The sequence below is a fragment of the Anopheles marshallii genome, chromosome 3, assembly GCF_943734725.1.
Source record: "Anopheles marshallii chromosome 3, idAnoMarsDA_429_01, whole genome shotgun sequence".
Taxonomy (NCBI): Eukaryota; Metazoa; Arthropoda; class Insecta; order Diptera; family Culicidae; genus Anopheles; species Anopheles marshallii.
The window spans coordinates 63,589,569-63,612,781 of record NC_071327.1 but is presented as its reverse complement, the minus strand read 5'-3'; the positions used below and the strand labels follow the sequence as shown (position 1 = coordinate 63,612,781).

General features: G+C 46.9%; 10 protein-coding genes across 10 annotated transcripts in view; 4 read left to right on the top strand and 6 right to left on the bottom strand.

Annotated features, from left to right (window-relative positions):
- LOC128715891 (peroxidasin) overlaps nucleotides 1-3,801 on the top strand; it is a 33,361-nt gene extending 29,560 nt beyond the window's left edge. Inside the window, exons 10-11 of the mRNA XM_053810808.1 lie at nucleotides 793-962; nucleotides 1,044-3,801. Of these exons, the coding sequence (XP_053666783.1) occupies nucleotides 793-962; nucleotides 1,044-3,801 (2,928 nt within the window). The remainder of the gene's footprint in view (nucleotides 1-792; nucleotides 963-1,043) is intronic.
- A 1,723-nt stretch (nucleotides 3,802-5,524) lies between these two features.
- LOC128713719 (acyl-coenzyme A thioesterase 13) lies at nucleotides 5,525-6,415 on the bottom strand. The gene is made up of 2 exons (XM_053808582.1): nucleotides 6,329-6,415; nucleotides 5,525-5,869 (listed from the first exon to the last, which is right to left on the bottom strand). The coding sequence occupies exons 1-2, from the start codon at nucleotides 6,413-6,415 to the stop codon at nucleotides 5,525-5,527; spliced, it is 432 nt and encodes a 143-aa protein (XP_053664557.1).
- A 437-nt stretch (nucleotides 6,416-6,852) lies between these two features.
- Nucleotides 6,853-8,898, top strand: LOC128715125 (uncharacterized). The gene has a single exon (XM_053810005.1). It carries the CDS (start codon nucleotides 6,853-6,855, stop codon nucleotides 8,896-8,898), a length of 2,046 nt encoding a protein of 681 aa, XP_053665980.1.
- Nucleotides 8,899-9,328: 430 nt separating this feature from the next.
- Nucleotides 9,329-10,178, bottom strand: LOC128712991 (enkurin). The gene is made up of 2 exons (XM_053807856.1): nucleotides 9,579-10,178; nucleotides 9,329-9,517 (listed from the first exon to the last, which is right to left on the bottom strand). The coding sequence occupies exons 1-2, from the start codon at nucleotides 10,176-10,178 to the stop codon at nucleotides 9,329-9,331; spliced, it is 789 nt and encodes a 262-aa protein (XP_053663831.1).
- An 887-nt stretch (nucleotides 10,179-11,065) lies between these two features.
- Nucleotides 11,066-11,755, top strand: LOC128714688 (neurogenic differentiation factor 1-like). Its single transcript, XM_053809562.1, has one exon. It carries the CDS (start codon nucleotides 11,066-11,068, stop codon nucleotides 11,753-11,755), a length of 690 nt encoding a protein of 229 aa, XP_053665537.1.
- A 361-nt stretch (nucleotides 11,756-12,116) lies between these two features.
- LOC128712081 (cleavage and polyadenylation specificity factor subunit 5) lies at nucleotides 12,117-14,894 on the bottom strand. Its single transcript, XM_053806977.1, has 6 exons — nucleotides 14,767-14,894; nucleotides 14,495-14,633; nucleotides 14,298-14,423; nucleotides 13,200-13,365; nucleotides 12,209-12,323; nucleotides 12,117-12,138 (listed from the first exon to the last, which is right to left on the bottom strand). Exons 1-6 carry the CDS (start codon nucleotides 14,892-14,894, stop codon nucleotides 12,117-12,119), a joined length of 696 nt encoding a protein of 231 aa, XP_053662952.1.
- A 530-nt stretch (nucleotides 14,895-15,424) lies between these two features.
- On the bottom strand, nucleotides 15,425-16,646 carry LOC128714272 (26S proteasome regulatory subunit 8). Its single transcript, XM_053809147.1, has one exon. It carries the CDS (start codon nucleotides 16,644-16,646, stop codon nucleotides 15,435-15,437), a length of 1,212 nt encoding a protein of 403 aa, XP_053665122.1. The 3' UTR covers nucleotides 15,425-15,434.
- Nucleotides 16,647-17,037: 391 nt separating this feature from the next.
- Nucleotides 17,038-18,446, bottom strand: LOC128712108 (ribosome biogenesis protein WDR12 homolog). The gene is made up of 3 exons (XM_053807003.1): nucleotides 18,379-18,446; nucleotides 17,391-18,319; nucleotides 17,038-17,321 (listed from the first exon to the last, which is right to left on the bottom strand). Exons 1-3 carry the CDS (start codon nucleotides 18,444-18,446, stop codon nucleotides 17,038-17,040), a joined length of 1,281 nt encoding a protein of 426 aa, XP_053662978.1.
- A 459-nt stretch (nucleotides 18,447-18,905) lies between these two features.
- Nucleotides 18,906-19,260, top strand: LOC128715285 (uncharacterized). Its single transcript, XM_053810167.1, has 2 exons — nucleotides 18,906-18,932; nucleotides 18,997-19,260. Exons 1-2 carry the CDS (start codon nucleotides 18,906-18,908, stop codon nucleotides 19,258-19,260), a joined length of 291 nt encoding a protein of 96 aa, XP_053666142.1.
- A 194-nt stretch (nucleotides 19,261-19,454) lies between these two features.
- Nucleotides 19,455-19,964, bottom strand: LOC128711501 (probable small nuclear ribonucleoprotein Sm D1). The gene is made up of 2 exons (XM_053806381.1): nucleotides 19,951-19,964; nucleotides 19,455-19,821 (listed from the first exon to the last, which is right to left on the bottom strand). The coding sequence occupies exons 1-2, from the start codon at nucleotides 19,962-19,964 to the stop codon at nucleotides 19,455-19,457; spliced, it is 381 nt and encodes a 126-aa protein (XP_053662356.1).
- Nucleotides 19,965-23,213: the final 3,249 nt, after the last annotated feature.

Below are 23,213 nucleotides of genomic sequence, written 5' to 3'. Positions count from 1 at the left end.
TGTAAATGGCAAGATTTATGGATCCATTTGAGCATAATTCCTGTCCGATGGGCTTCCGGTAAGAGGGACCCGTCAGCCCAGACTGCCATGAGATGCGTTGTCCTTCAGGGAAGCGCATTTAGCACGGTATCCGGGCGAAGCTTCCGGCAAGAAGTATTTATTGTTCAGTAGTGACCACCACCTTCGAATGGAAGCGAAAGGCGCTGGAGAAAGAAACGAAGGAAACGATTGGTACGTTGGCACTAAGCGAGCGAAGAAAATTCCTCGCTAGTCTCTGAAATATCTCTCCTTAGCATCTTTAATGCGGACGCATCGCACCGCGGGGAAACGGCATAAAAGTTCCGCTCCAATATTCGCTTATCTTGCTGGAGCGATTTGCTCCATCCGTTTGGTATGCAAATGCTTACATCCGACGTCCGCTGGCAGTTAAAAGTCTAGGCAGAAACAGCGGGCAGGTTTTATGATTTCTTGGGACCTTGGGACATACAGCCACCGCAACAAACTACATCGTTCTTCCGCCACGGAGATAACCGAATCGAGCATGGTTGATTTGTGACATCGTTGCAGTTCGGCAATGGATGTCCAATAAAATCCGTTAATAAAGGACAAAGTCCGTTGTCCGTAGTGGTTGCAAAACAAGTTGTTCTTATCGCCATCCTCCCTTCCGAACGACACAATGTGGTATGCCACCGCTGGCAACGATGTTCCCAGCACCGGGCCATTCTCACCAACAACCACAAATTCTAACTTGTTTCTGGGTTTGTTTCTTCTCCACCGTTATCTCCACCGCAGATCAAATGGCAGAAGGAGGGTCGTACCATAACCCCGAAAGACAAGTACCGTATATCATCCGCCGGCAGTTTGTTCGTCGCTAACATCACGCTAACGGACGAGGGCCGGTACGAGTGTTCGCTGTTGAACAAGTACGGACGGGCGACGGCCAGCGGTATGCTGACGGTGAAGTAAGTGTTCGCGGCTCGGACAGATGTAGTGCTGGATGCTAAACATGCTTCCGTTACGTTGGGGTTTGTTTTTTTCTGCAGGAAGAAGGCGGAAGCACTGCCGGGCGATCAGTACGTACGGATTGCGATTGCTGAAGCATCGCGGGAGGTGGACATGGCCATTAATCAAACCATCGGGCGTATGTTTGCGACGGGCCGGAACACAACACGCTACCACGATGATCTGTTCCGCATCGTGCGCTTCCCGACCGGTCCCGCCCGCGAGATTGCCCGGGCGGCCGAAGTGTACGAGCGAGCGCTGGTAATCATCCGGAAGCACGTCGAGGGTGGAGCCAACCTGACCACCAACACCACCGACTTCTGGTACCAGGATCTCCTGTCGCCCGAGTATCTCGACCTGCTGGAGCAGCTGTCCGGCTGTATGGCGCACCGCGTCACGCCGAACTGTTCCGATCTGTGCTTCCACTCGAAGTACCGCTCGCTGGATGGGACGTGCAACAACTACAAGCATCCTGCCTGGGGTTCTTCGCTAACCGGTTTCCAGCGGCTTCTGCCACCGGTGTACGAGAATGGGTTCAACAGCCCCGTAGGGTGGAACCGTTCGGCCGTTTACAATGGGTTCCAAAAACCCAGCGCCCGTCTCGTCTCGACGAGCCTCATCTCGACCAACACCATCACACCGGACGATCGCATCACGCACATGGTGATGCAGTGGGGACAATTCCTTGACCACGATCTAGACCACGCCATACCGTCGGTAACGTCGGAAAGCTGGGATGGTGTTGACTGCAAGAAGACATGCGAGTATGCGGCTCCATGCTACCCCATCGACATTCCACCCGGTGATCCTCGCATCCGCAATCGGCGCTGCATCGACTTCGTACGGTCGAGCGCAGTTTGTGGTTCGGGCATGACGTCCATCTTTTTCGGCAGTGTGCAACCACGCGAACAGATTAACCAGCTGACTTCCTTCATCGATGCGTCTCAGGTGTACGGGTACACCGAGACGTTCGCGCAGGAGCTTCGTAATCTAACCACCGAGCAGGGTCTTTTGCGAGACGGGCCGCATTTCCCGGACCAGAAACCGCTACTGCCCTTCTCCGCACCGACCGACGGTATGGACTGTCGGCGGGATTTGGACGAGAGTCAGATCAATTGCTTCACGGCCGGCGACATTCGCGTGAACGAACAGCTCGGTCTAACGACGATGCACATTGTGTGGATGCGCGAGCACAACCGGCTGGCGGAGCAGCTGCACCGTATTAACCCGCACTGGGACGGAGACAAGCTGTACTACGAAAGTCGCAAGATCATTGGCGCTGTCATGCAGCACATCACCTACGAACACTGGTTGCCGCTGGTGATTGGAGAGCGTGGAATGGCCCAGCTGGGTGAGTACCGGGGGTATGACTCGAACGTGAATCCAACCGTTTTCAACGAGTTCGCAACGGCTGCCTTCCGATTTGGGCACAGTCTCATCAATCCGATCCTGCACCGGTTGAACGAATCCTATCAACCGATAGCGCAAGGACATCTTCCACTGCACAAAGCCTTCTTCGCACCGTGGCGTTTGATGTACGAGGGAGGCGTCGATCCGCTGCTCCGGGGGCTTTACAGTGTGCCGGCGAAGTTGAAAAAATCCAACCAAAACCTCAACACCGACCTAACGGAGCGCTTGTTTGAGGTGGCACACGCTGTCGCACTGGATCTGGCCGCGATCAACATCCAACGATCGCGCGATCATGCCCTTCCTGGGTATAACGACTATCGGAAGCTTTGCGGTCTGAAGGTAGCGACAGGGTTCGATGATCTTAAGGAAGAAATATCCGACCCGGCGGTACGGCAAAAGTTGAAGGATCTGTACGGCCATCCGAGTAACATCGACCTGTGGGTTGGCGGTATACTGGAGGATCAGCTGCCCGGTGCAAAGATGGGTCCACTGTTTACCTGTGTTCTGGTGCGGCAGTTCCGTGCACTGCGCGACGGTGATCGGTTCTGGTACGAGAACGAAGTGTTCAAGCCGGAACAGTTGGCCCAAATCAAGCGTGCCTCACTGGGGCGTATCGTTTGCGACAATGGCGATAACATCACAACCATCACGGATAACGTGTTTGTGTTACCGGCAAAGCAGGGTGGATACAAGCGTTGCGATGAGATCCCGCAGATTAATCTGGAGCACTGGGTCGACTGTACGGATTGTTCGCGTCACCACAAACGGTACGAGCCGCTGATGCGGCAGCGACGATCGGTGAATCGTGCTAAGCGTGCGCTACCCGCTACCGGCAAACCAGACGCCACGAAGCAGCACAATGACTTGGAGCGACCGTTACCAGAGGACGAGGGACATTTCGCACTGAACGATAACCATCTCGAGCAGTTGGAGGAAGATTCGTCCTTTGTTGAGGATGACATGAACGAAGAGCGGATCGAAGGTTTAGAGGCACTGATCGAAAGCTTCCAGAAGTCGATGAAGCAGATGCGACGGAAGATACGCCGGCTGGAGCAACAGTGTTCGGCAGCGGTTCTGGCAGTGACTGCCGCCGGTGGTAACGCGGGGGGTGCTGGTGCCGGTAGTGCGAATCCAGCCAAGGGCAAACCACACGGACATTGCGTGGACAGCAAGGGCATTAAGCGGTTAAACAACGAAATCTGGATGCGAGACGATTGTACCAAGTGTGAGTGTGAGCATCATCAGATCAGCTGCGAGACGGAGAAGTGTGCGGAGCTCATCTGCGAGAACAACCTGGTGCTGGTGAAGGAGCAGGGCAAATGCTGTCCGGCATGTGTCGTTTCAGACGATAGCGGTACCATGACCACTATCATTAAAGATACGCCGTAAGTAGACGGCGCGGCGAAACGATGGGGGTTCCGTACCAGTCCGGGAATCATGTTGAAATCTTCCCGGATCGGTGATGAAGATGCCGCATCGCGCAGATAGTTGATCAAATCATCACACCTTGGAATCGAATTCTAGCGAGCTGGACTGAACTGATCGTTGCGAGTGGATCTTCTAGTGTGATCATGTTCACCAAATTACAGCGATATCAAATATTACTGAACTGTAGAAAAGGAACAAGGGTCTAGATAACGAGATGAAGAGAGAGAGAGAGTGAGACCAGCCAGCTAGTTACCCGTAACTATATCTCTAATCATATGACTCAGTTATGTGCCACAGTACACTTTCCGTCGAGTTGTACTTTTACATTAACGTTGATAGCCGTTTTTTCCGTTCCCTTAGCTGCATTAAGCGTTAGCGTCCTTGACTTAGGCAGCCCTGTAGGTTGTCTGAGGACTGTAGGTTGTGTCGCAGGCAAGATTATTAGACCACCAAACCCTTCCTTCGTGCGACTCGATATGTATGTTTCTTTCGCATGAAATATTCAATTTGCCATCGTACTGTAATCACTTGGCCCTTGGTTATCCAACGGTTAGAGAACTGATCAAATTGACAAACAAAACACATTTGCAACGTTTTACACTAAAAAAACAAAACGACTCCTCCGTATGAAGAGCATAGTAAAGGAAAGTAAACACATAGTCTCTGCAGTTTATCGAAGTTTGCAAACTAGTTTTAGCGCGATTACAGCCATTTATAGCAAGTTTTAGTGGTAAGATTTCTTCGTTGGTGGGAAGACACCGTACCAGATCGGCTGTCCCATCAGCGCACAGCATAGCTATCCCAGGCCATAGATCAGTTTGTTTTGGTGGTGAAGACAAAACCCAATCAGGACATGGCCACTATATCGAGACGCGATTCACAGGAATCCTCTGTCCACTTACGAAAGCGTTCCATCTAAAGCGGTGCCAAACGGGAGTTCGTTACTCGAGTTCGTTATTCGAACTACCATGCGCGACAGTATATCGTACACGTCTCTAAATCAGATGCTATATCTTACCGGGTTTGACGACGACGACTACTACTACACTAACGATTCTTACTTACTGTAAATACTTTTTTAAACACGTTCCATTTCACTAGGGCCATTCCATTGACTAGGGCAAAAAAAAGGATATTCTAGTAAACCCAGATCAGAACTACACGATCAAACACGCGACATCTATCGGACAGTGGCATCCAGCATTGAATCAATAAAGAGGGGTCTCGATTATATTGGGAGCGGAGAACTAGCGGTAAACAAATAGCCGGATCAGGAGGCAAACATTAGGCTAAATTTTATTCGAAGTGAAGAAGCAAAGAAAACCCCCGAAACTGGTCCGTGTATCTTCCTCGATAGGCATTATTGAGCGCGAGAAACGTTGTGGAACGAAAATCAAACCAATTATAGTAACAACCACTTACTGGAGAAAATTTGAACAGGAAAATAAATCGATCTTTACTAGCTATTTCCTCTTTTCCGAACGAAAACACACACAAAAAGGTGCTGAAGAAAGTTGTCCAGTTTGTTTGCGTTTTATTGTAGCTGCTACAACAGTTAAGAGCTGGTTCAAACATAATAGACAACGAAAAATAAGAACCTAAACCATATCACCTAACACCCATTCCGTTTTTCTACCATACCCATTCTGTGTTGGATGCTTTCGTCTTTAGCTTTGCTAACGTTTTAACTACTTCCTATATATTTGGTGTGCGTTGCTTTGGCAATGATCGAATTATCCTTCTTGTGACGCAGTTCGCATTCGAGGAATGCTAAATTTCTACCGGCGCGGACTGTGTTCGCATCGATAATGACTTCATCGCCCTGCCGGGCACCCTTCAGGTAGCTCACGTGTATGTCCACCGAAACGCCTGGTGTTGCATTTTCCTTCGTCATCAGCGCGTACGTCGTGACCACGTCCACGATCGTGGCGGTATATCCTCCGTGCAAACCACCGGCCCGATTCAAGTGTTCCTCCTGGACCTTAAACTCGGCCAAGCATCGTCCATCGCCTCCACTGACCATTTCGAGCTAAAGGTGGAAGATAGTGATAGTCCCACCATTTAGATTAGTGCAATAGTAGTATTCTAAACGAAGTTATTTGTAGGGCCCAAACAAGCAATGGGAAAGACGCCCTCTACTGATTACTCTCATTAATTACTTTCAAAACGAAATCCCTCGCAAAAAGCTGAATACTTCGTACAAAAGAGCCCTAAAACAATCTGAAAGTTTACTTCCATTTGAATTTGGTTTACGTTGCCTATCTAAACAATTTTGTTCCTTGGGTCATTCTGTCAAATCCTGCCGGACATCTTTGTTTACAACCACTACAAACCATAACAAACGCGCTGTTTATGTAACAGTTCCGTCGGAAACGAAGAAACCAGTCTTTCTTGTGAAAATTTGTGAATAACTGCTTACAAATTATACAACTTCCCGCACGCTATTTATCGTGTTAATAGATTTAAAGGTAAATGAAGCTGTACATACCTGCTGCAAACATCTATCGTACCCGTTGGTTTTGGTCATCATAGTGGCGATGGTCCGCAACAGATCGAGCCCCTTTTTGCCGCTCATTGTTGGCAGTTGGAACGTTCGTTTACCACTAGCACAACACGGTAACAATAATGAACCTTCGAGATGTTCTTTTCGAAAGAACAATTGCGGTTAAACAACTGATAATGCTTACCAAGCAGCGGAACTGGTGCGCCTCCTTGGATATTTGTTTTGTTTCTGTTGCCTGCGCTGTCAAAAATGCCGACAGCGTTGTTGACAGTGCGTAGATGAAAGGAATAGTTTTTGTATGAAGTGGCTTTTTTCTATTTTATTCGAAACTAGTTCAGTTTGCTGCACAAAGCTATCTAATTATAAAACTCCACAGAGATCCTTCAACAAGATCATTCAGTAATTCTAACCCCTTCCAAAAACCACACCTTGTCTGGTGCTCATTGAAGTGAAATAATTCCACATGAAATATTTCAGGACGCTTGCAACATTCACCACAACGTGCTAGGATGGAGATGCAAGAACTGACCGCATTCCAACAGTCGGAGGAAATTATCCAACCATTCACGATCAGCTGCGTCGGTGAGGTAATAATAGTATGCACCAAGGAATACACGCTTGTGCTAAGGCTGAAGTACAGACACATCGTCGAGGATGGTGCGATCTGCTACGAACTGTCGCGCATCAAATGTTCCAATGCGCGCCCAACCGGGGCGCTGTTAGCAAAGGAAGATGCGCTTTACAACGCCAGCAACATGGAACAGCGTAGGCAAATAATGCTGGATCAAGCATTCTTCCCCAACATCGCCAAGGTGTACATCTGCAACGTGCAATCATGGATCTCGCCGGTCGGCATTTTTGAGGACAATCCTCGCGATCATCTCATAGCGAATCTAAGCAATATGGGTCAGCTCACGATATACCGGCTAGAGGAACGATGGCAGTCGGGGTGGAACACGTACGTGGACGTATCCGACACGTGGCAGTCGCACATATACGATCAACATCAGATCGACACCTTCGAAGAGCTGCAAATCATGGTAGACGAGATGATGATAACGTGCTTTTCGTGGGAAAGCGTTATCCACCAACGTCCGGTTCGGTTCGCATTCGGTACAAAGTCGGGCAAAATCGCACTCTGCCATCTGGAGCCCAACTGTCCGAAGATCGAACACGTACATCAGGAGGAGGAAACATCGCGCGTAATAAAGTACATTTCCATCCAAGGGCAACGGCATTTTCTGCTGGTCGGACTCGAAAGTGGTCGATTAGGAGTGTACCGGTTCGGGAAGGACGCTGCCACACAGCAGGTCGCCTATTGTGCAGAGTACATTGCCACCTACTTCGAGCAGGACATTTCCATCTCGGCAATCGAGTGTGAAGTGGAGCAAAGTGCAAACGGTGAAGAGCAACTGTTAATACTCGTGGTAAAAGGAACCTATTTACTGGCCCTGGAAATAGCCTTCGATGGTACACTGCATGGTAGCGTTACACTTAATATAGAGAACTTTATGGTCACCGGATTGCAGCAGGTGTGTTCGCGCACCTACATCGTAACGACGCTGCCGGGAAAGATTTTTCACATTTTCATCAACGGTTCGCGGTCACGCAACGGTATGCAGATCGCTGTGCAAGAAGTGAAAAGCGACCTGAACGTAGGATCTTACGCACTGTACGGAGTTACCGCATCACGCACCCGTACCGGATGGTTCTACCTGGGGTATCCCTCGCGACGATACGACCACTTAATGCTCCGTGCGCCCACCTGCATATTTTTCTGTCGCTTTAATCAACAGGATGCGCTGAAAGCATTGTTGCTAAATAAAACCAACAAACTGGACAACTACCACGATGCAGTGGAGATGGTTCGATTTCATGGCAATAAAAACGGTGACTTGTTGAAACAGCTGGAAGATATTGCACTGGTGCTCTCGTTGGACGAACATTCGATGTATCAGTTGAAGCTACAGCTAATACAGCTCAGTGCGAAGATTAGCTATCAGACGAAGCGCTGTAAAGCGATTACGGAAAATCTAAGTGCACAGCATCAATTTATCTGTAGCCTGATCGAGGTGATCCATGCGTGTCGGGTCGTCAATTGGCTAGCCGACCTATTCGTCAGCCGTACCGTGCTGGATCCTTTGCAGCAGAATGCATTGCGATGTTTGCGAAACTTCATACGTGCCATCACTGAGGAACCGTACACGGGAGATTACGGATACTTGCTGACGGAATTGCAGCCGGTACTGCGTCAAGTGCTGGAAAGCACAGACCAAGTCTCTACACCGGACATCATGCATGAGGTGTGTTCGTTCTGTGATGATCCGATCGAGGCCGACAGTCAATGCTGTTTGAAGAGGCATCCAGTGTTTCGATGCATACTGACAAAGATACAGATATCGCTCGAAGATACCGAGATTACGTGCGAGATGTGTCAGCGATATTCGGTTCGGCCGGAATACTTGGGGACGATATTTGAGCACGATACGGCATTAGTTGACTATCACAAGTGTTGCGTCTGTGATGCACCATTTAAAGAAATACAAAATGTCTAGATAGGGAGGCAGGGATTAACGGATAAGCATAGAAATTAAGGACTGACGAATGTTAAGAATTTCATAAAGAATAAAGCTGATAGTAATGATAATAAAATTAATGCCGAGATAACTCCTTCATAATGTCTACGTTATTTGGAACTTCACCAATGTTACGTTAGCATAGCATGTATGAGGTTTCTTTCCAAAAAATCCTTCTCCAACCGTCAATTTGTATAAAAAACACACACACAATTTATTTGATCGTGCCCAAAAAAAGTCAACCATGCAAGAAGTGCACATATCCTGTGAGTGAGTGGGTTGTAGAACACATTTCTAAAATAATATCCAATAAAACGATAAGTATACGGAGCAATTTTCCACAAAAGCTATTGAAAATGGAACTTCTAATGCCACGCGGTACTTTAAGCACTACCGATCTGTGTGCTCGTTATGTGTCCTTGTGCTCTTCGTCGCACAGGTAGATGTAGGGGTTGTTTTCGATTGTTAGAATGTCCTTCTCCAATTGTTTCAAATTATTTTCCAGCTTTGCCTTGCGTATCATCTTCGGTACCGTGTCCGTCAGCAGCGGAAGGCTCTGATACTCCTGCTGTAGCTTTTCCCAATTTTTCTTCAGACCCTACGGAAGAAATTTTTGGTAAATTTAGACTAAAACTTTCCACCAAAACAAGAAATCTTACCTTCAACAGCTCCACACGTTCCTCCTGCGATATGTACGTACAGCGTGGCTTCTGCTGGGCGCAATCCTCCATCAGACGCTCTTTCTGTGCGGCCAGATCCTTCTTCCTGCGCATTAAATACTGAGGCACTTTGCCAAACTTGGGCCGACACATGTAGATCGGCATCAGGCCCGATCTTTCCAGATCGTGAAAATCTCCCTTGCGCGTATCGGCGTACCGGGGCCGGCCTTTCTTCGGATTGGCCGCAACGACCTTTTTGATGTTTTCCTTTTTAAAATCGACCATCTTCAGCACCTGGCACGTGGGCGATTCGTTCGGTTTCGGAACGGGCGGTTTGTGGCTGGTGCAGAGCCGTACCGGGGCAGACTTGGTTGCCCGATAGCGTGGTCCGCAGTTTTTCTTCAGAAATTCGTTCGGACCGGGCAGTGGAATCTTCGAGAAGCCCATCGTGCGGTGGGCATCCTTGGACGATTTAGTCTCCTGCCGGACCTGGTGCTCGAAGCGGGAATGGTAGAGCGGCGGTTTCGGTGGCTTTTCGGGCGGTTTCTTCTCGACGTTGTAGATATTTTCGTCGTGAATGTAGATGTTAACTATCGACATGCTTGCAGATTGCCAATACGAATGCTGAAATGGAACTGAAAGCCTTGACCGCGACCGAAACTTCTCGAGCACTTTCTGGTAGGAAGGCGCTATCAGCGAACAAGTATCCTGCAGGACGAACGTACTTGTGCGGCCTACTGTCAAACTATTTGATTGAAACAAACAACCGACCACCTATTCCCCACATCATAGCAACCGGTGCGTTTTTTTTCTATATTCTCTTCCTACATCATTCCAAGCGAAACGTTCTAAGCATGCGAAAAACGTGGACGTGGAAGCATTCAAAATGTTTCGCTAGGCAACCAGGCATGTGTTAACGTCCGCACGCAACAACCGTCATCGCGCTTGACTTTGATGCGCCGACGCCATGTGGGGTGGTTCACCCCGCAGTCTAACAATGCAAATACTATGTATGGGAATCGTAGCACAGAACAAATACGTGCTCACAGCAAACAAAAATGTACGCATCGATGCGTGTTGTCTCGAAATTATGCTAAACTGCAGTTTAAACTTCTTCATTATTGTTTGAAATATTTTTCACGGTGCCCAAAACCGACATCCTTTTGTATAAGTAATACCAAACAGGGGTTAAAAAATCCCTCCTGAGGTATATTTTTAAATAAACACGCATACCGCTACACAGGGCGCTTTTCCACTGTGGTAATTATCACCACTTTAACAGTATTGACAATTCACCTACGATAACAGAGTTTCCCCCCCGCAGTTTTTCGCTACCAATTTTCCGGTAAGGGAATCTTATCAGAGATAAGGTGGAAAATTAGATTAGCGTGAAAATGGACAACCAATATATAGGGCAATATATCGCGCTCGATGCGTCGCAATTTGCATTAAAGTTTTGCCGCAGTACATTTAACGCGTGCCTTTAAATGAGCCCTAACGCAACGTCAACCAGCGGAGAACGAGAACGCAGAAGAAGAAAACCCTCCGGTGGAGGAATTCTATCCTTGGTGAAGCGCAAAAAGGCTAACCTTCGTGAACGGAACCGTATGCACGGGTTAAACGATGCGCTTGATCGTTTGCGGATGTGCATTCCGCTTCCGGCGAGTGTGACAACCGCTACGGTACGCTTGCACGTTAACGGGGACCACGGTGGACCAACTGTAACACCACAGAAACTTTCCAAAATCGATACACTACGGTTGGCACAAAACTACATCCTGGCGCTGCTGGAAGTACTGCGCACTGGACGCGGGTTTAAGTACGAACGCCTGATAGCCACACTGGCCAGCCGTTTGAGTCAGAACACGGCCAATCTGCTCCGGACGAAACTTTCGCTAGATCATCAACTTCAGACAGGCTTATTGGACGGGTGTGACGAACGTCGGGAAGGTTTCTGCCCCATATCTTCGGATAATCAACCGCAGCTTCCGTACTGTCTGTGTGCTTCGCATGACGCACCATGGTCTAATGGGGACACATCCTACAGAAGACGCAACAATCACCATTGGACATCCAATGGTTACGGTTGTACCTTTTGCGGCTATGCCGACGATGACACACAGCAGCCGGGCCGCTACTCGCCAAGACTTTCCCGTGAAGAATTATTCGACTTCTGATGGCTTTCTCAGCTTTTCGTGTCTCCGAAGAAGGTACGTAAATTATTTATTCGTGACATTTAGATGCGGATTAAAGTAAGATATATGGTAAATGACAAAAAAAATCTCTTTCTTGTACATGCGCTCTAAAATAGTGTCGGTTGCTAAATTAATAATTCACATCTGTGTTTCCAACGTTCAAACACACACACACACATACACCACCCACACGATATCCTATCTTTTGTTCATCTCCCTAAGCCGGTGGCAATGGGGAAGTCCGTTCCCGTTCTTACTGCCTTCACCGGGATCGGGATTTGAGTGGACATGCGGTGTGTAAATATCCCAATATCCAATTGCGGTACGTGGGCGCCGGGTTTACTTACATGTAGATGAAGTTAAACCTATGCAATGGAGAGAAACAAGGAATTAGTGGACAATCGAATTGCGAGAGTTGACAGCAGACAGTCATACCTGCAGAGTGCTTGCGGCAGCGATGATATTATCGGTCCGTAGCCTTGCGAATTGTCATACAGCTCAAACAACGGAGCCGCTACTAGCTTGTAGTTCTTCGGTACGGCAAAAAGCGCTGCACAGGGTAGAGGAGATTTGAGAAAGAGAACCAAAATTAAAGCACGCCAGTTAGGGGATGAGTGTAAGGGAAATGTTCAAATACAGCTGCATACAATGGTTCACAATCGTATCGTTAGCTTAACACAAACAGTCACAATTTGATTACAAGATTTTATCACTAACGTAGTGCTATCGTTTGGCTAAACAGTACAGAGTACGTAACCAGCCTTTGGGATCGATTAATGTAGTACAATTTGCTCTTGCATATGTATCTTCCTGTTGCGTATCACAATATTTTGTACAGTTACACAAATCAACTAGGAACTGGTCCGGCCTTAATTAAACCTTCCTTGTAGAGTAAGGTTTTTCAAAGTTGTTTTACAATTCCAATTCGTTTTGCTAACCGGTACTATAACATTCAGGGTGTAATATCATCTCCTGGGAACGTTTTCTTCAAAAAGGACTGCTTTATCAATTTACAGATTGACACAGAAAACAAGAGGTACAAAACATAACTGCAAGTAAAAAGATTGATAAAGCTAATCCTTTCGCTTTCGTTGAGAGTGGATGTGAGCAACGCTACAGCTCATCGTCTAACTATCATCATCACTACTCGATAATGTACAATAACTTTCTTACAAAAGTTCATCGGTTTTTTTCTCTTTTCTTTAGCAAACCTGTCCATTGACCATTACAATATCAAAAGTCTTCTGTCTTTCGGTTTTTCCAACACACACACACACATATTAGCATCTGCGAGAAGCGCTCGATCCTACACGAAACTAAACATTATCTATCAGCCAGCTATCAACAAACTATCCACAATGCGCGATGCTGCATTGATCAAAAACAAAACAACGTATGAGAGGATTCGGATTTACTAGCACATTACCCTTCTCGTGGAGTTGCACCAAAAACAGACGCTTGTGTTCCTTCGGCTTTGTGATGTGCGGCGGGATGTACGGGTACTGCGGAGGTTCGAAGTTCGGACGCCACCAGTTGCCAATCGTGTCCTCGACGATCCAGTCCTGCTTCACACCGTCCTGTCGCCCTAGAGTCTAGAGGAGGGAGGTTTTTTTTTGGGTTTTTTTGTTTGGATTTGCGAGGGAAATTTTAAGGATTTAGGAATTAAATTTTTAAATATAATCATATACACATAATAACAATTGGATAAAATATAGCGAGTGGTACAGGAGCTTTCTGTGATCATTGGGGTTGTTTTTTTTTCGTTTTTCTTCATCGTTACGATTACATTGAAACCGTGCCGTCTAGTCTTACCTACACTGCGGAGCGTGGAAGTGGTATAATGCCAGTTACAAAACAATTTCATCTGCATTAAAACCTTTTCCCGTTCGTAAGTGCTTTCTGTTTTCGCTTTTTTTATCATCGGTTCAATCAATAGAACAATATTACAGCAAAGGAACTAGTTAGGTAAAAGTTTAGGTTTTGTTGTTTTAGTCAAACGTATCGGAGCCATACTCCAAACGAAATTTTAACTGACTGAAGAGTGAATATTGGCTTTCATTCAATAGTAAGTAACAAAACACGTGTAAGTGCATACTAAACGGGAACTATTAGTGGAAAAAAGATATAATATGAATGTTTGAGGTTTGATTAGTTAAAAAACAACACTGAACGGTTCCATATCCACATTTTCTATTTGTTTTGCAGCGTGCGATCTTGATAAGGCTCGTTTTTTCATTTGTTTTAAGCCGCACAGCCTTGCTTACAGTAATCACATTCAAAAGTTACTCATTGTTTTAGTTCGTTTTCACATTATCATCACATTGATCACAGCAATGTTCGCCAGAAATGTCTGCATTTTCAACAGTATAATTCAATGGTGCATATATGCTACCTGCCTCAATACAACTTCCCATCTCATTGGACAATAATCGCACAGGATTAAACATTTTTCTCTTCCCGGGCGTTTTACATTTCTTTTCGTTTACTTCATGTAGAACTTCATATGGAACCCACGCCAACTTACCTCCGTCAGCAGTCGTTTTAGACCTTCCACTTCGTCTTCCCCGGCACTAAGCTCTCCTCCAGGTAGCTTGAAGAACGTCGTGCCCAGCTGCAGCAACAATACATGCGGAAGGCCGTGTTCATGAACCTAGAACGATTGGGAGTGTCGGTAATTAGACACGTTTTTTCTGCTTTTTACCCGACGCTTCCTGAACTCACCAGCAGAACACCTTCCACCGATCTGCGCATTCCAATTTTATCAAACTCGTCACGCATCCGCTGGAAACGAGCGGGAACCGATGGGTCCTTCTCGAACAACGGTTCCTTCGTTCCGAACGTGTAATTCGTCAGTGGGTAGCTACGGGGATGAGAAGAAACAGGGAACCGGGTTACATCCCACTACAGTGCGCCATTTTGGAATGGAACAAACGGACCAGCTACGGGAAAAGCGTAACCTTCAATAGGAATGCCGCACTAGTGAGAGTACTTACAGATTAATAGTCCTGTTTAGCGTCATCGATTGATTGGTCTGTAGTTTGTTCATTTCCGTCAATCCCGTGCCGTGGCTGTTTCTTCGAGGCCATCCGGAGCCGGTTTTGTTTACTGCTTGAGTAGCCATTTTAATGCTTAGGAAGATAGTTCGTCGATAACTTTTGTTCTATTTGCTACACTTAACTATGACGCTCAGAGCACTTTGCATGTGTGTTGTTCTACGCAGAACTAGCTAAAACAGCCACAAGGCAAAAGTGTGTCACTAATTATATGTTCAATGCAGATAATTTCACAAATTCCGCGTCGTTTTTGCACTGTTTGGCCCGGAAAGCTTTTTTTCACTCTATCGGCTTCTTCTTTGTGGCTTCTAGGGTAGGAAAATGACACATTGGACAGATGTCACGTACAGTCGATGACAGAAAAATGCTTTGATTGTGTTATTATTTTCTCCGGGGTGTTAGTTTTACGGCCGAGCTAGGCGAGATATTTCACGAATGAAAAGAAACAAAAACGAAACGAATATTTTGGATGGTTCAACCATAGAATGTTGGATGTATCGTTGTTCATAAAATAACCATATTTAAGATATTTCGCAAGGATATTTTATTACTTTATATATTCCAAAAGGAAACTTCCTGCAAAGATCTTGAAGGTGAGATGGAGTAAATTATTTCCACAGCTTCTTAATGGACATGTTCTTCTCGGAATCTTTCTGCATCACCTTCGCGACGGCCATCTCGAAGTCTTCCTGTGTAACATGCACACGACGTTCACGGAGCGCGTACATACCAGCCTCCGTACAGACACCTTTCACCTCCGCACCCGAAGCACCAGGCATCAGTTCCGCAATTTTACGCAGGTTTATACCACGCGTTAGATTCATCTTGCGCGAGTGGATCTTCAGAATGTCCAGACGAGCTTCCTCGTTTGGTGGCGGGAATTCAATCTTACGATCGATGCGACCCGGACGGAGCAGGGCGGGATCGAGAATGTCAATACGGTTCGTCGCCATGATTACTTTGATGTTCTTTGTCGCCTCAAATCCGTCCAGTTGGTTCAGCAGCTCCAACATTGTACGCTGTACCTCGGAATCACCGCCACTACCCGACTCGATACGCGATGAACCGATGGAATCGATTTCGTCCATGAAAATGATGGAAGGTGCATGCTCGCGAGCCATCACGAACAGTTCACGCACCATTCGCGATCCTTCTCCGATGAATTTCTGCACCAGTTCCGAACCGGACACGCGAATGAATGTACACTCGGTGTGGTGGGCGACGGCACGGGCCAGAAGTGTCTTACCGGTTCCTGGAGGGCCATACAATAGCACACCCTTCGGTTGAGCGATACCGAGTGCATCGAACAGTTCCGGATGTTTGACCGGCAGTTCGATTACCTCCTTGATTTCCTTGATCTGCTTATCTAGACCACCCACCATTTCGTAAGTCGAGTCCGGGACTTTCTCCACCATCATCAACGACACTAGCGGGTCCACCTTGTTGGGCAGAATCTTATGCAGGGTGTAGCTTTCGTTGCGCAGCGCCACACGGCAATTTGGCGTTACATCGTTGATGTCAATGTTTTTGTCTATATCGACAACAAACTTGCCTTCCGGGTGTACCTTGACCAGGACCTTCTTCTTGTCCATCGGTTTCACTACCTCGCCGACGTAGCTGCCCTGTTCCTGCAGCAGCTGGAGTTCCTCCCGGAGCATCCTAACCTTGGCGTTAAGCTCATTTCGCTGAGCCTGGAGACGACGCAGGTTTTGATTCTTCTCCGCCACAATCAGCTGCAGTTCTTCGATTTTCTGCACAAAGTACGATCGAAATCCTTCTCCCCGTGGGAGATCCACCTCCATGGTACTTATTTCACGCATTTTTATCTGCGAAATACACAAAATTTAACAGAAAATGCTGAGACAACGCGAAAAGTTGTGCTTACTTCTTGTCTTGCGGTACCAAATAAATGTTGCAAATCATCAACCACAATGAAACGTCAATTCGGTGACAGTATGTAACGCTGTAAGCGTAGCGTTTCGATGCGTCACTATACTAACGCTTTGAACCGGTCGCGGTACGATTTTGCATTTTTGGTTTCACTAAATTGTTTACAAAATTTAAACAAAAAGTTTTACTGTATCCCTGATTGTATGATTTTATTTTTTTGCGTATTACATCCTTCTTGATGTTTAAAACTATGCACTCGAATGAAAGTTACACACAACTTCCAAACATACACCTATTCTTTCTTAGTTTAATCGGAATTGTTCAATCGTCGGCGTTGTTAACAGCTATTTTTGATTTGAAAACACGCAGCGCATTGTCCGATCCACCGGAAAGGATGTACTTTGGATTAGACCAATCGCACGCCAGCACCTTATCCTCGTGGCCGATCAGATCGAAGATCGGAGCCTTTGGAGAGCGATAGTCCCACAGCTTGACGCGGTTATCGTAAGCGCCGGAAACGAACAGATACTCGTTGGTCGTTGACCAGCGGCACGTCTGTACCCACTGTGAGTGTCCGAAGTAGGTGTTCTTTACAAAATTACCATCTAAAAAAAATAAAAGCACATTATTTAATCACATGCTTGCCCTTGGATCTACAATTTGTAATCACGTACGCTTCGATCGGGGATCATACAGACGAAGATTTTTGTCCGGAGATGCGGTGATAATCATTCCATTCAAGGGAGAGTAGCTCAGATCAAAGAACGACTTGTTACCGGTATATTCCGTCTTGATGCCGCCGAGTGTGAGATCCCACAGCTTGATCGTGTGATCCCAGGAGCAAGTGGCAACCGTCGTATTGTCGATCCACTGCACACCGGACACAAACTCTCGATGGCCAGCTAGAGTGATGACCGGCGTACGGACATTATCTTGCTCCAGCTTTGCCTTCTTCGTGGCGGACGGTTCTCCCTTGTCATTGCGCAGCTCTGTGGACCAAATTTTTAGCATCGTGTCCATACTACCAGATGCCATTTGCGACTTGGACGGATTGACCGCAATGCAGCCAACGCCACGTTCGTGTCCTTTGCATACATGCACACACTCCACGGAGTTGGCCGTTACGTTCCACTCCCAGATCATGACGGTTTGATCGTGGCTGGCACTAGCAAACACACCCTTCTGTTCGTTCAAGGAAATCCATGCCACTCCCTTCACCGGTGCAACGTGACCGGGAATGGTTAGTTTGTGTTTGCCCTTAGTATTCCACAGATTTACAGTGTTGTCGTAGGTTCCGGTAAGGATCCAACCATCCTTTGCTTGGACCGCCGATACCCAATCGTCATGCAGCAGACAATCCTGTGGTTCGGGAGCAGGATATCGTTCAACGTACTCGAGCTCGATCGCATCTTCGAACGAAATATCCCGTTCCTTCAAATGCTGCGATAGCGAAGTTTTCAAGAACTCTCCATCTAAAAGGAAATCGAACTGCACTTTCCGGGCATCTTTGCCCGAATCCTTCAGCAATGTGCTGAGCAACACATTTAGCTCTGTGCATGCTACGTTGGCGCGAATCGAATATGGAACATCCGGCACGGCATACCTGTAATAAAAACCGCATGAGCATGATCCCGTCGTGCCCTGGCAAAGTGCAATACGTACTGTTTCTGCTTGGTGGTTAAGTGTACTTGCAGCTGGCCTTCCGTGGTGCTGGTAATGTGTAGTGCCATTTTGCACAACTAATTACTATGGCCAGCAAGTAAGAAATCAAATAAACTATCGTGCTCGTATATGAATTTCTACACTGAAGCACGCACGTTTCTTTATTTTGCTTTTATCACCCGCGTGTTTGACGTTGAATAAGCGGCTGTCAAAATAGTGTACAGTGGGAAGAAACCGAACTGTGTCTGCGATAAATATTGAATATTATTGTTAATTGTTGAATATTGTTGTTAAAAATGGGTGATTCACGATTTTCATTGCTTTTATACAATCGTGAATAAGAAGTTTTGTGTAGAAAATTATGTGCATAATAATTTGTCCAACATGGGCCTTCACTCACTGTATATGCTTTCGTCGCCACTTCTTTCTATTGGCAAACAAAAGCTTCTTCGGTTTCAAACAAATCCGTGTTAAAAACAGAGCTAAAGTTAAATTGGGATTATTTTCCGAACTTTCAGTATTTCATTATGGAACCTTGTCCATTACAGAAACAGGTTAGTGGAAATATCGGTTTAGTGCTGAAGGAAAATAGTTTGCTAACATTTCGTTTGACTCCAGATCGAAACGACTAATGACACGATAGCATCTTTGCGCGAACGCCTGCGAAGGTTGGAAATAAACTTGAAGGATCCCAACGTTGCCGAAGATCGAAGACGTGAGATGACACTGGAGCTGAAGGAAATCGGCAAACTGCTGGAAACAACCGAAGAGCAGTTGAAGAAAATGCACAAGGAAAATTCCAAGTCGTTTGCAGTGGCGGCCTGTTTGTTCTTCATCTGCTTCTTGGTATATGGGTTGTACGTTCTAGTTAACGGGGTATGACTGATAGAATCGAAATATAGCACGCAACTGCGGTGTGGCCAGCCATGTTCATCAGTAAGCAAGCTTACCACTTTTCACAACTTTATTTCTTTTGTGTAGTATCCGCTCGAATGACTCAAATATGTATAGTAAATGAACTTGTCTCTTATGGCTAATGTTTTGAGGATTGGTTGCGACCCGTCCAGCGATCGCATCTAGCGTCTTCCGCGTCCGCGTCCACCGCCTCGACCGCCTCTCGGCCCACCGCGACCACCCCGCGTACCTCTGCCACGACCGCGCGGTCCTCCACGATTTGCTTCCCGTTTCTTTGCTCGCGTCTTAGGCGCATCATCGATAAGCAACGTTTCCAGCGGTAAACTGTCCGGCAGAATGTAGTATCGAATGTTGTTACCGCGGATACTGAGCGAATCGAGTGTGACCGGGTCCCGGTTCTTTATGGTCATCTTCACCGCCTTTAAATGTGTGTTCATCGCTACATCCACACCGGTGATTGTGCCGTGCACTTGTGTGCCATTCTTTAGTTCAATGGTTACCGTTTCGTGGCTGAGTTTCATTAGGAATCTACAAACAAATCGAAAACCGGTTCATTGTAATCCGTTTGAGGTTAGAATAAGCGTCCTTCTGCAGGACATATTTTTTGTTTATTTGTGATGTTGCACAAGCGAACGGTAGACATCCACGGTTACTCACCTGACCAACTTCATCTTGAACTATGTTGAAAGCAGTTTTGAATCCCAAATAGAAGTGTAAATGCAAGGGAAAAGTTTTCGCTCCAATTGTTGGTAAAAGAACGCGACCAGAACACTTTTTTGGCGTAAACACACTTTTGACAGTAGCATAATCCCCAAACAACGTAAATGCTTCGCTCGATGCTCAATTGACAATTATGACTGTTTGAACTGGTGTTTTGGAAATGAATCCATTTTGAGCGTATTTATTTTTGGAGAAGTTAGTAGAGTATCGCTGAATGATATTTTTAACTAGTGTTGCGAAAAGAAATTTATCTTTCCTACCAAACTGAGCCAAATTTTCTGTAGAACACGATTCAAGATGTGTATCAATTTTTCGCGGTGCCAAGGATAGATGCAGACTCATTGCTTTTGAAATACGTTCACATGGATTCATTGAAACTTATTGAAAATTGCCTCATATGGCATAAAAATACAAAACTTAAGGCAAAATTTACATTTCCGACGAAATTTAAATTTGTGTAATTTGTTCAATCAAACGTCATCCAAATGACATTGTTCATAACCGAAAAGGCTACCATGGTGCTGTCTTTCCTAGGGAAAGTGTTGCGAGCTAACTGCCAAAAGCGACCCGAGTAAACGAACGTACTGAAAACAGTTGCAACCATACACAGCTGAATTTCTTTCCAAAACGGACGTAGAAAAACTAATAAAGGTTAGTTCGGGTGCAGTTCGAGTGGAAAATAGTCGTTGGCATCATTTTCAAGTGAGATTTATCATCGAAATACCGTTTTGACGCTGGCTCGTGGGCGAACATTTCCGTACACACTCGCGCTCGGGACCGACCGTCAGCACCCGTTTGTGCGTGCGTGCGTGTGCGAAACCGAGACAGCTACATCCCGCAGGCCCCGATTCGCACCGTGCCCGAGCGAGCACGCAAGAGCAACAGAAAAGCGAGCAAAAAAGCAAGGGAGAAAAATAAAATTTCAGCAGCAGCAACCAGCGCCAGCACCGTTCGTTTGCGTCTCGGCTGTGTACACGCGCGACTTCAAAAAGGTACAGGATTTTCCCACCTCCCAGCTCGTGCGTGTGTGTGTGCCCGTTCGTATGTGGGCCCTCCCCCTTGTGTAGGTGCGTCCCCGTTCTTGGCAAAGCCTGCAGCTGCAGTGTGTGTTGGACCCTTGCAGCAGTTCCAAACGTTCCCCTCGCAAAAGAACAACAGTACAGGGCAGGTAGCCAAAAAAGGGAAAAAAGTGCTGGAAGTTTTGCTGGATCCATTCCGTCGGCCTGGTTCCTCCTGCTTTGGCTGTACATTTCTGGGGTCCGTGGCACGGCCACGACCTCTGTGTTTGTGTGTGCGCGTTCATGCTGGGTCTCTGTTTGCCCGGGGGTTGCCCATTTTCCGGATGGGACAGGCTCCAAAAAAGGACACCGTACCACCATACTACCATCGTCACGATACAGACGAACTAACATTGCGTAGAAAAAAAAACAGTGACTACACGCGTGTGTGTGTGTGTGCATACGTATGTGTGACGAGTTTTGGGAGTGCTAAGAGCCGTTGTGTGTAGTAAACCACCTTACAGCTGAAGACGTCGGGGCATTGTGCACATCCAGGGGCGACTTCTTGCATTGTTTTTTTTCGGAGAAGAGCCCCTAAGGGGGTGCACCAACAATTCGCGCCCCGTCTGTATGTGTGTGTGAATTTTAGCTACAATTAGTAGCGGAGTAGAATCCCCAGACAAAAAGCCTGCTAAGATCCAACATCCCCAGAAACCTGTCACATTCGCTGTGTGCGGTGCCCTCTCTCGTGTTCGGTTTTAATGCGCCAACACAGTTTTTCCCTCACACCGGGTTGTCAAAAGCCAAGTGAGGGTTGCAGTATAGCCCGGATGTTTTTCACCATCCCGCCGCATCTGCAATCCTACAAATCCCGTCTCCTCCCTCGTCCACACCAGGGACAAGTGTTCCAATGACCGAGACGAACCGATCGACCAACCGACCCGACCGCCTTCTGTCAACTAGCCACCCCACCCCCCACCCCTTCAACCCCCACCTTTTCTTCGCGGGCCGTGTGTACAAGTGTGCCGTGTGTCTCTTGTGAAAGGTTCACTGGGAGCTGGTTTATCGGAAGCTGGCAATATTTTATATCTAGTGTAAAGAAAGGTGTCTCTGTATTTGTGTGCGTGTGTGTGTGTCTGTACCCCGGGCAGCCAGCCAGCCAGCCGATACCTCCGATACCTCCGATACAACCTTTGGCAGCATCCCAAAACACCCCCATATACCGTCGCTTGCTCTCGCACACACACACGCACACACACATACACGTAGGCACACGTGTACGCACACAAGCGCTCGGTGCGTTTGGTCCCCGGGGCGGCAAAACTTACTTCGTGACACAGTGGTACAGTGGCAATCGAGATAAAGTAGCGAGCCAACCCCAAAAACGAGATAAACTGTGTGTGTGTGTATCAGTGTGACCTTAGAATGAGTATGTGTTTTGTGATGAAAAATTAAACCCCTAAGAAACACACAAACGCATTTGCTGTCACCGAAGCAACCTAAACTCGCTTAGTAGCAACGGTTACTTAGATAAAGTTGTGCTCAAACGGATCGTAAAGTACATGAGTGTGTGTGTGTGATTAAGATGAGAAGAGATGGAAATGGCGGTCCTGGGAGTGGAACGGGAGCGTTCGGGGGATGTTATGAATTTTCCTCGGTATTACTACCCCATCGATAGACACATCTCCCAGCATCCCCCCTTCTCGAAATGCCACCCTGAACGCCGGTTCGGCTAGTTCTTATGTTTTGTGTGTGCTTCTTACCCACTGTTACCGGAAACAGTGTTGTTTATCTTTTCTCTTTCTTCTTCTTATTCCCCCTTTTCCCCCCATTCAGCTGTGAGTGAGAGTGTGTACTGAAAACACCCGCGATAACAACACCTCCCCGTTTTCCATCCCCCACACGAAAGTCCTTCCAGCGTGTTTTATGCGTGTGTGCGTGCGTGTACGTGTGGCGTTTGTAATCGCGCGCGCTTATAGCTAAAAGAACGGGTGGTGTGTCGTGTTTTTCTCACCCTCCCCTTCCCTCCCCCGTTTTTTGGTGATCGTCGCGTGTGTGTAATTGTGTGTGAGCGAGTGTTCTTGTGGTGGAAAATCTGTTCAAAGAATCCGAGGTGATAACAGCGCATCAGAAAAAGCCGGAGACAGCAGCAGAAGCGTCACGAAAAAAAAAACACCCCTCCAACTGGACTGCTTTTTATGC

What these genes read in the sequence shown, in the direction of transcription:
- LOC128712081 (XM_053806977.1), bottom strand. Translation starts at nt 14,894, where the DNA reads ATGGCTACTCAAGCAGTAAACAAAACCGGCTCCGGATGGCCTCGAAGA. An exon ending in GGTGCAACTCCACGAGAAGG is followed by an intron (nt 12,324 to 13,199) that starts GTAATGTGCTAG and finishes TACCCTGTGCAG; the next exon opens with CGCTTTTTGCCGTACCGAAG. An exon ending in CTGCCGCAAGCACTCTGCAG is followed by an intron (nt 12,139 to 12,208) that starts GTATGACTGTCT and finishes TCCATTGCATAG; the next exon opens with GTTTAACTTCATCTACATGT.
- LOC128715125 (XM_053810005.1), top strand. Translation starts at nt 6,853, where the DNA reads ATGGAGATGCAAGAACTGACCGCATTCCAACAGTCGGAGGAAATTATC.
- LOC128714688 (XM_053809562.1), top strand. Translation starts at nt 11,066, where the DNA reads ATGAGCCCTAACGCAACGTCAACCAGCGGAGAACGAGAACGCAGAAGA.
- LOC128712108 (XM_053807003.1), bottom strand. Translation starts at nt 18,446, where the DNA reads ATGGCACTACACATTACCAGCACCACGGAAGGCCAGCTGCAAGTACAC. An exon ending in TTAACCACCAAGCAGAAACA is followed by an intron (nt 18,320 to 18,378) that starts GTACGTATTGCA and finishes TTTTTATTACAG; the next exon opens with GTATGCCGTGCCGGATGTTC. An exon ending in GTATGATCCCCGATCGAAGC is followed by an intron (nt 17,322 to 17,390) that starts GTACGTGATTAC and finishes TATTTTTTTTAG; the next exon opens with ATGGTAATTTTGTAAAGAAC.
- LOC128715285 (XM_053810167.1), top strand. Translation starts at nt 18,906, where the DNA reads ATGGAACCTTGTCCATTACAGAAACAG. An exon ending in CTTGTCCATTACAGAAACAG is followed by an intron (nt 18,933 to 18,996) that starts GTTAGTGGAAAT and finishes GTTTGACTCCAG; the next exon opens with ATCGAAACGACTAATGACAC.
- LOC128714272 (XM_053809147.1), bottom strand. Translation starts at nt 16,646, where the DNA reads ATGCGTGAAATAAGTACCATGGAGGTGGATCTCCCACGGGGAGAAGGA.
- LOC128713719 (XM_053808582.1), bottom strand. Translation starts at nt 6,415, where the DNA reads ATGAGCGGCAAAAAGGGGCTCGATCTGTTGCGGACCATCGCCACTATG. An exon ending in ACGATAGATGTTTGCAGCAG is followed by an intron (nt 5,870 to 6,328) that starts GTATGTACAGCT and finishes TTCCACCTTTAG; the next exon opens with CTCGAAATGGTCAGTGGAGG.
- LOC128712991 (XM_053807856.1), bottom strand. Translation starts at nt 10,178, where the DNA reads ATGTCGATAGTTAACATCTACATTCACGACGAAAATATCTACAACGTC. An exon ending in AACGTGTGGAGCTGTTGAAG is followed by an intron (nt 9,518 to 9,578) that starts GTAAGATTTCTT and finishes TTTCTTCCGTAG; the next exon opens with GGTCTGAAGAAAAATTGGGA.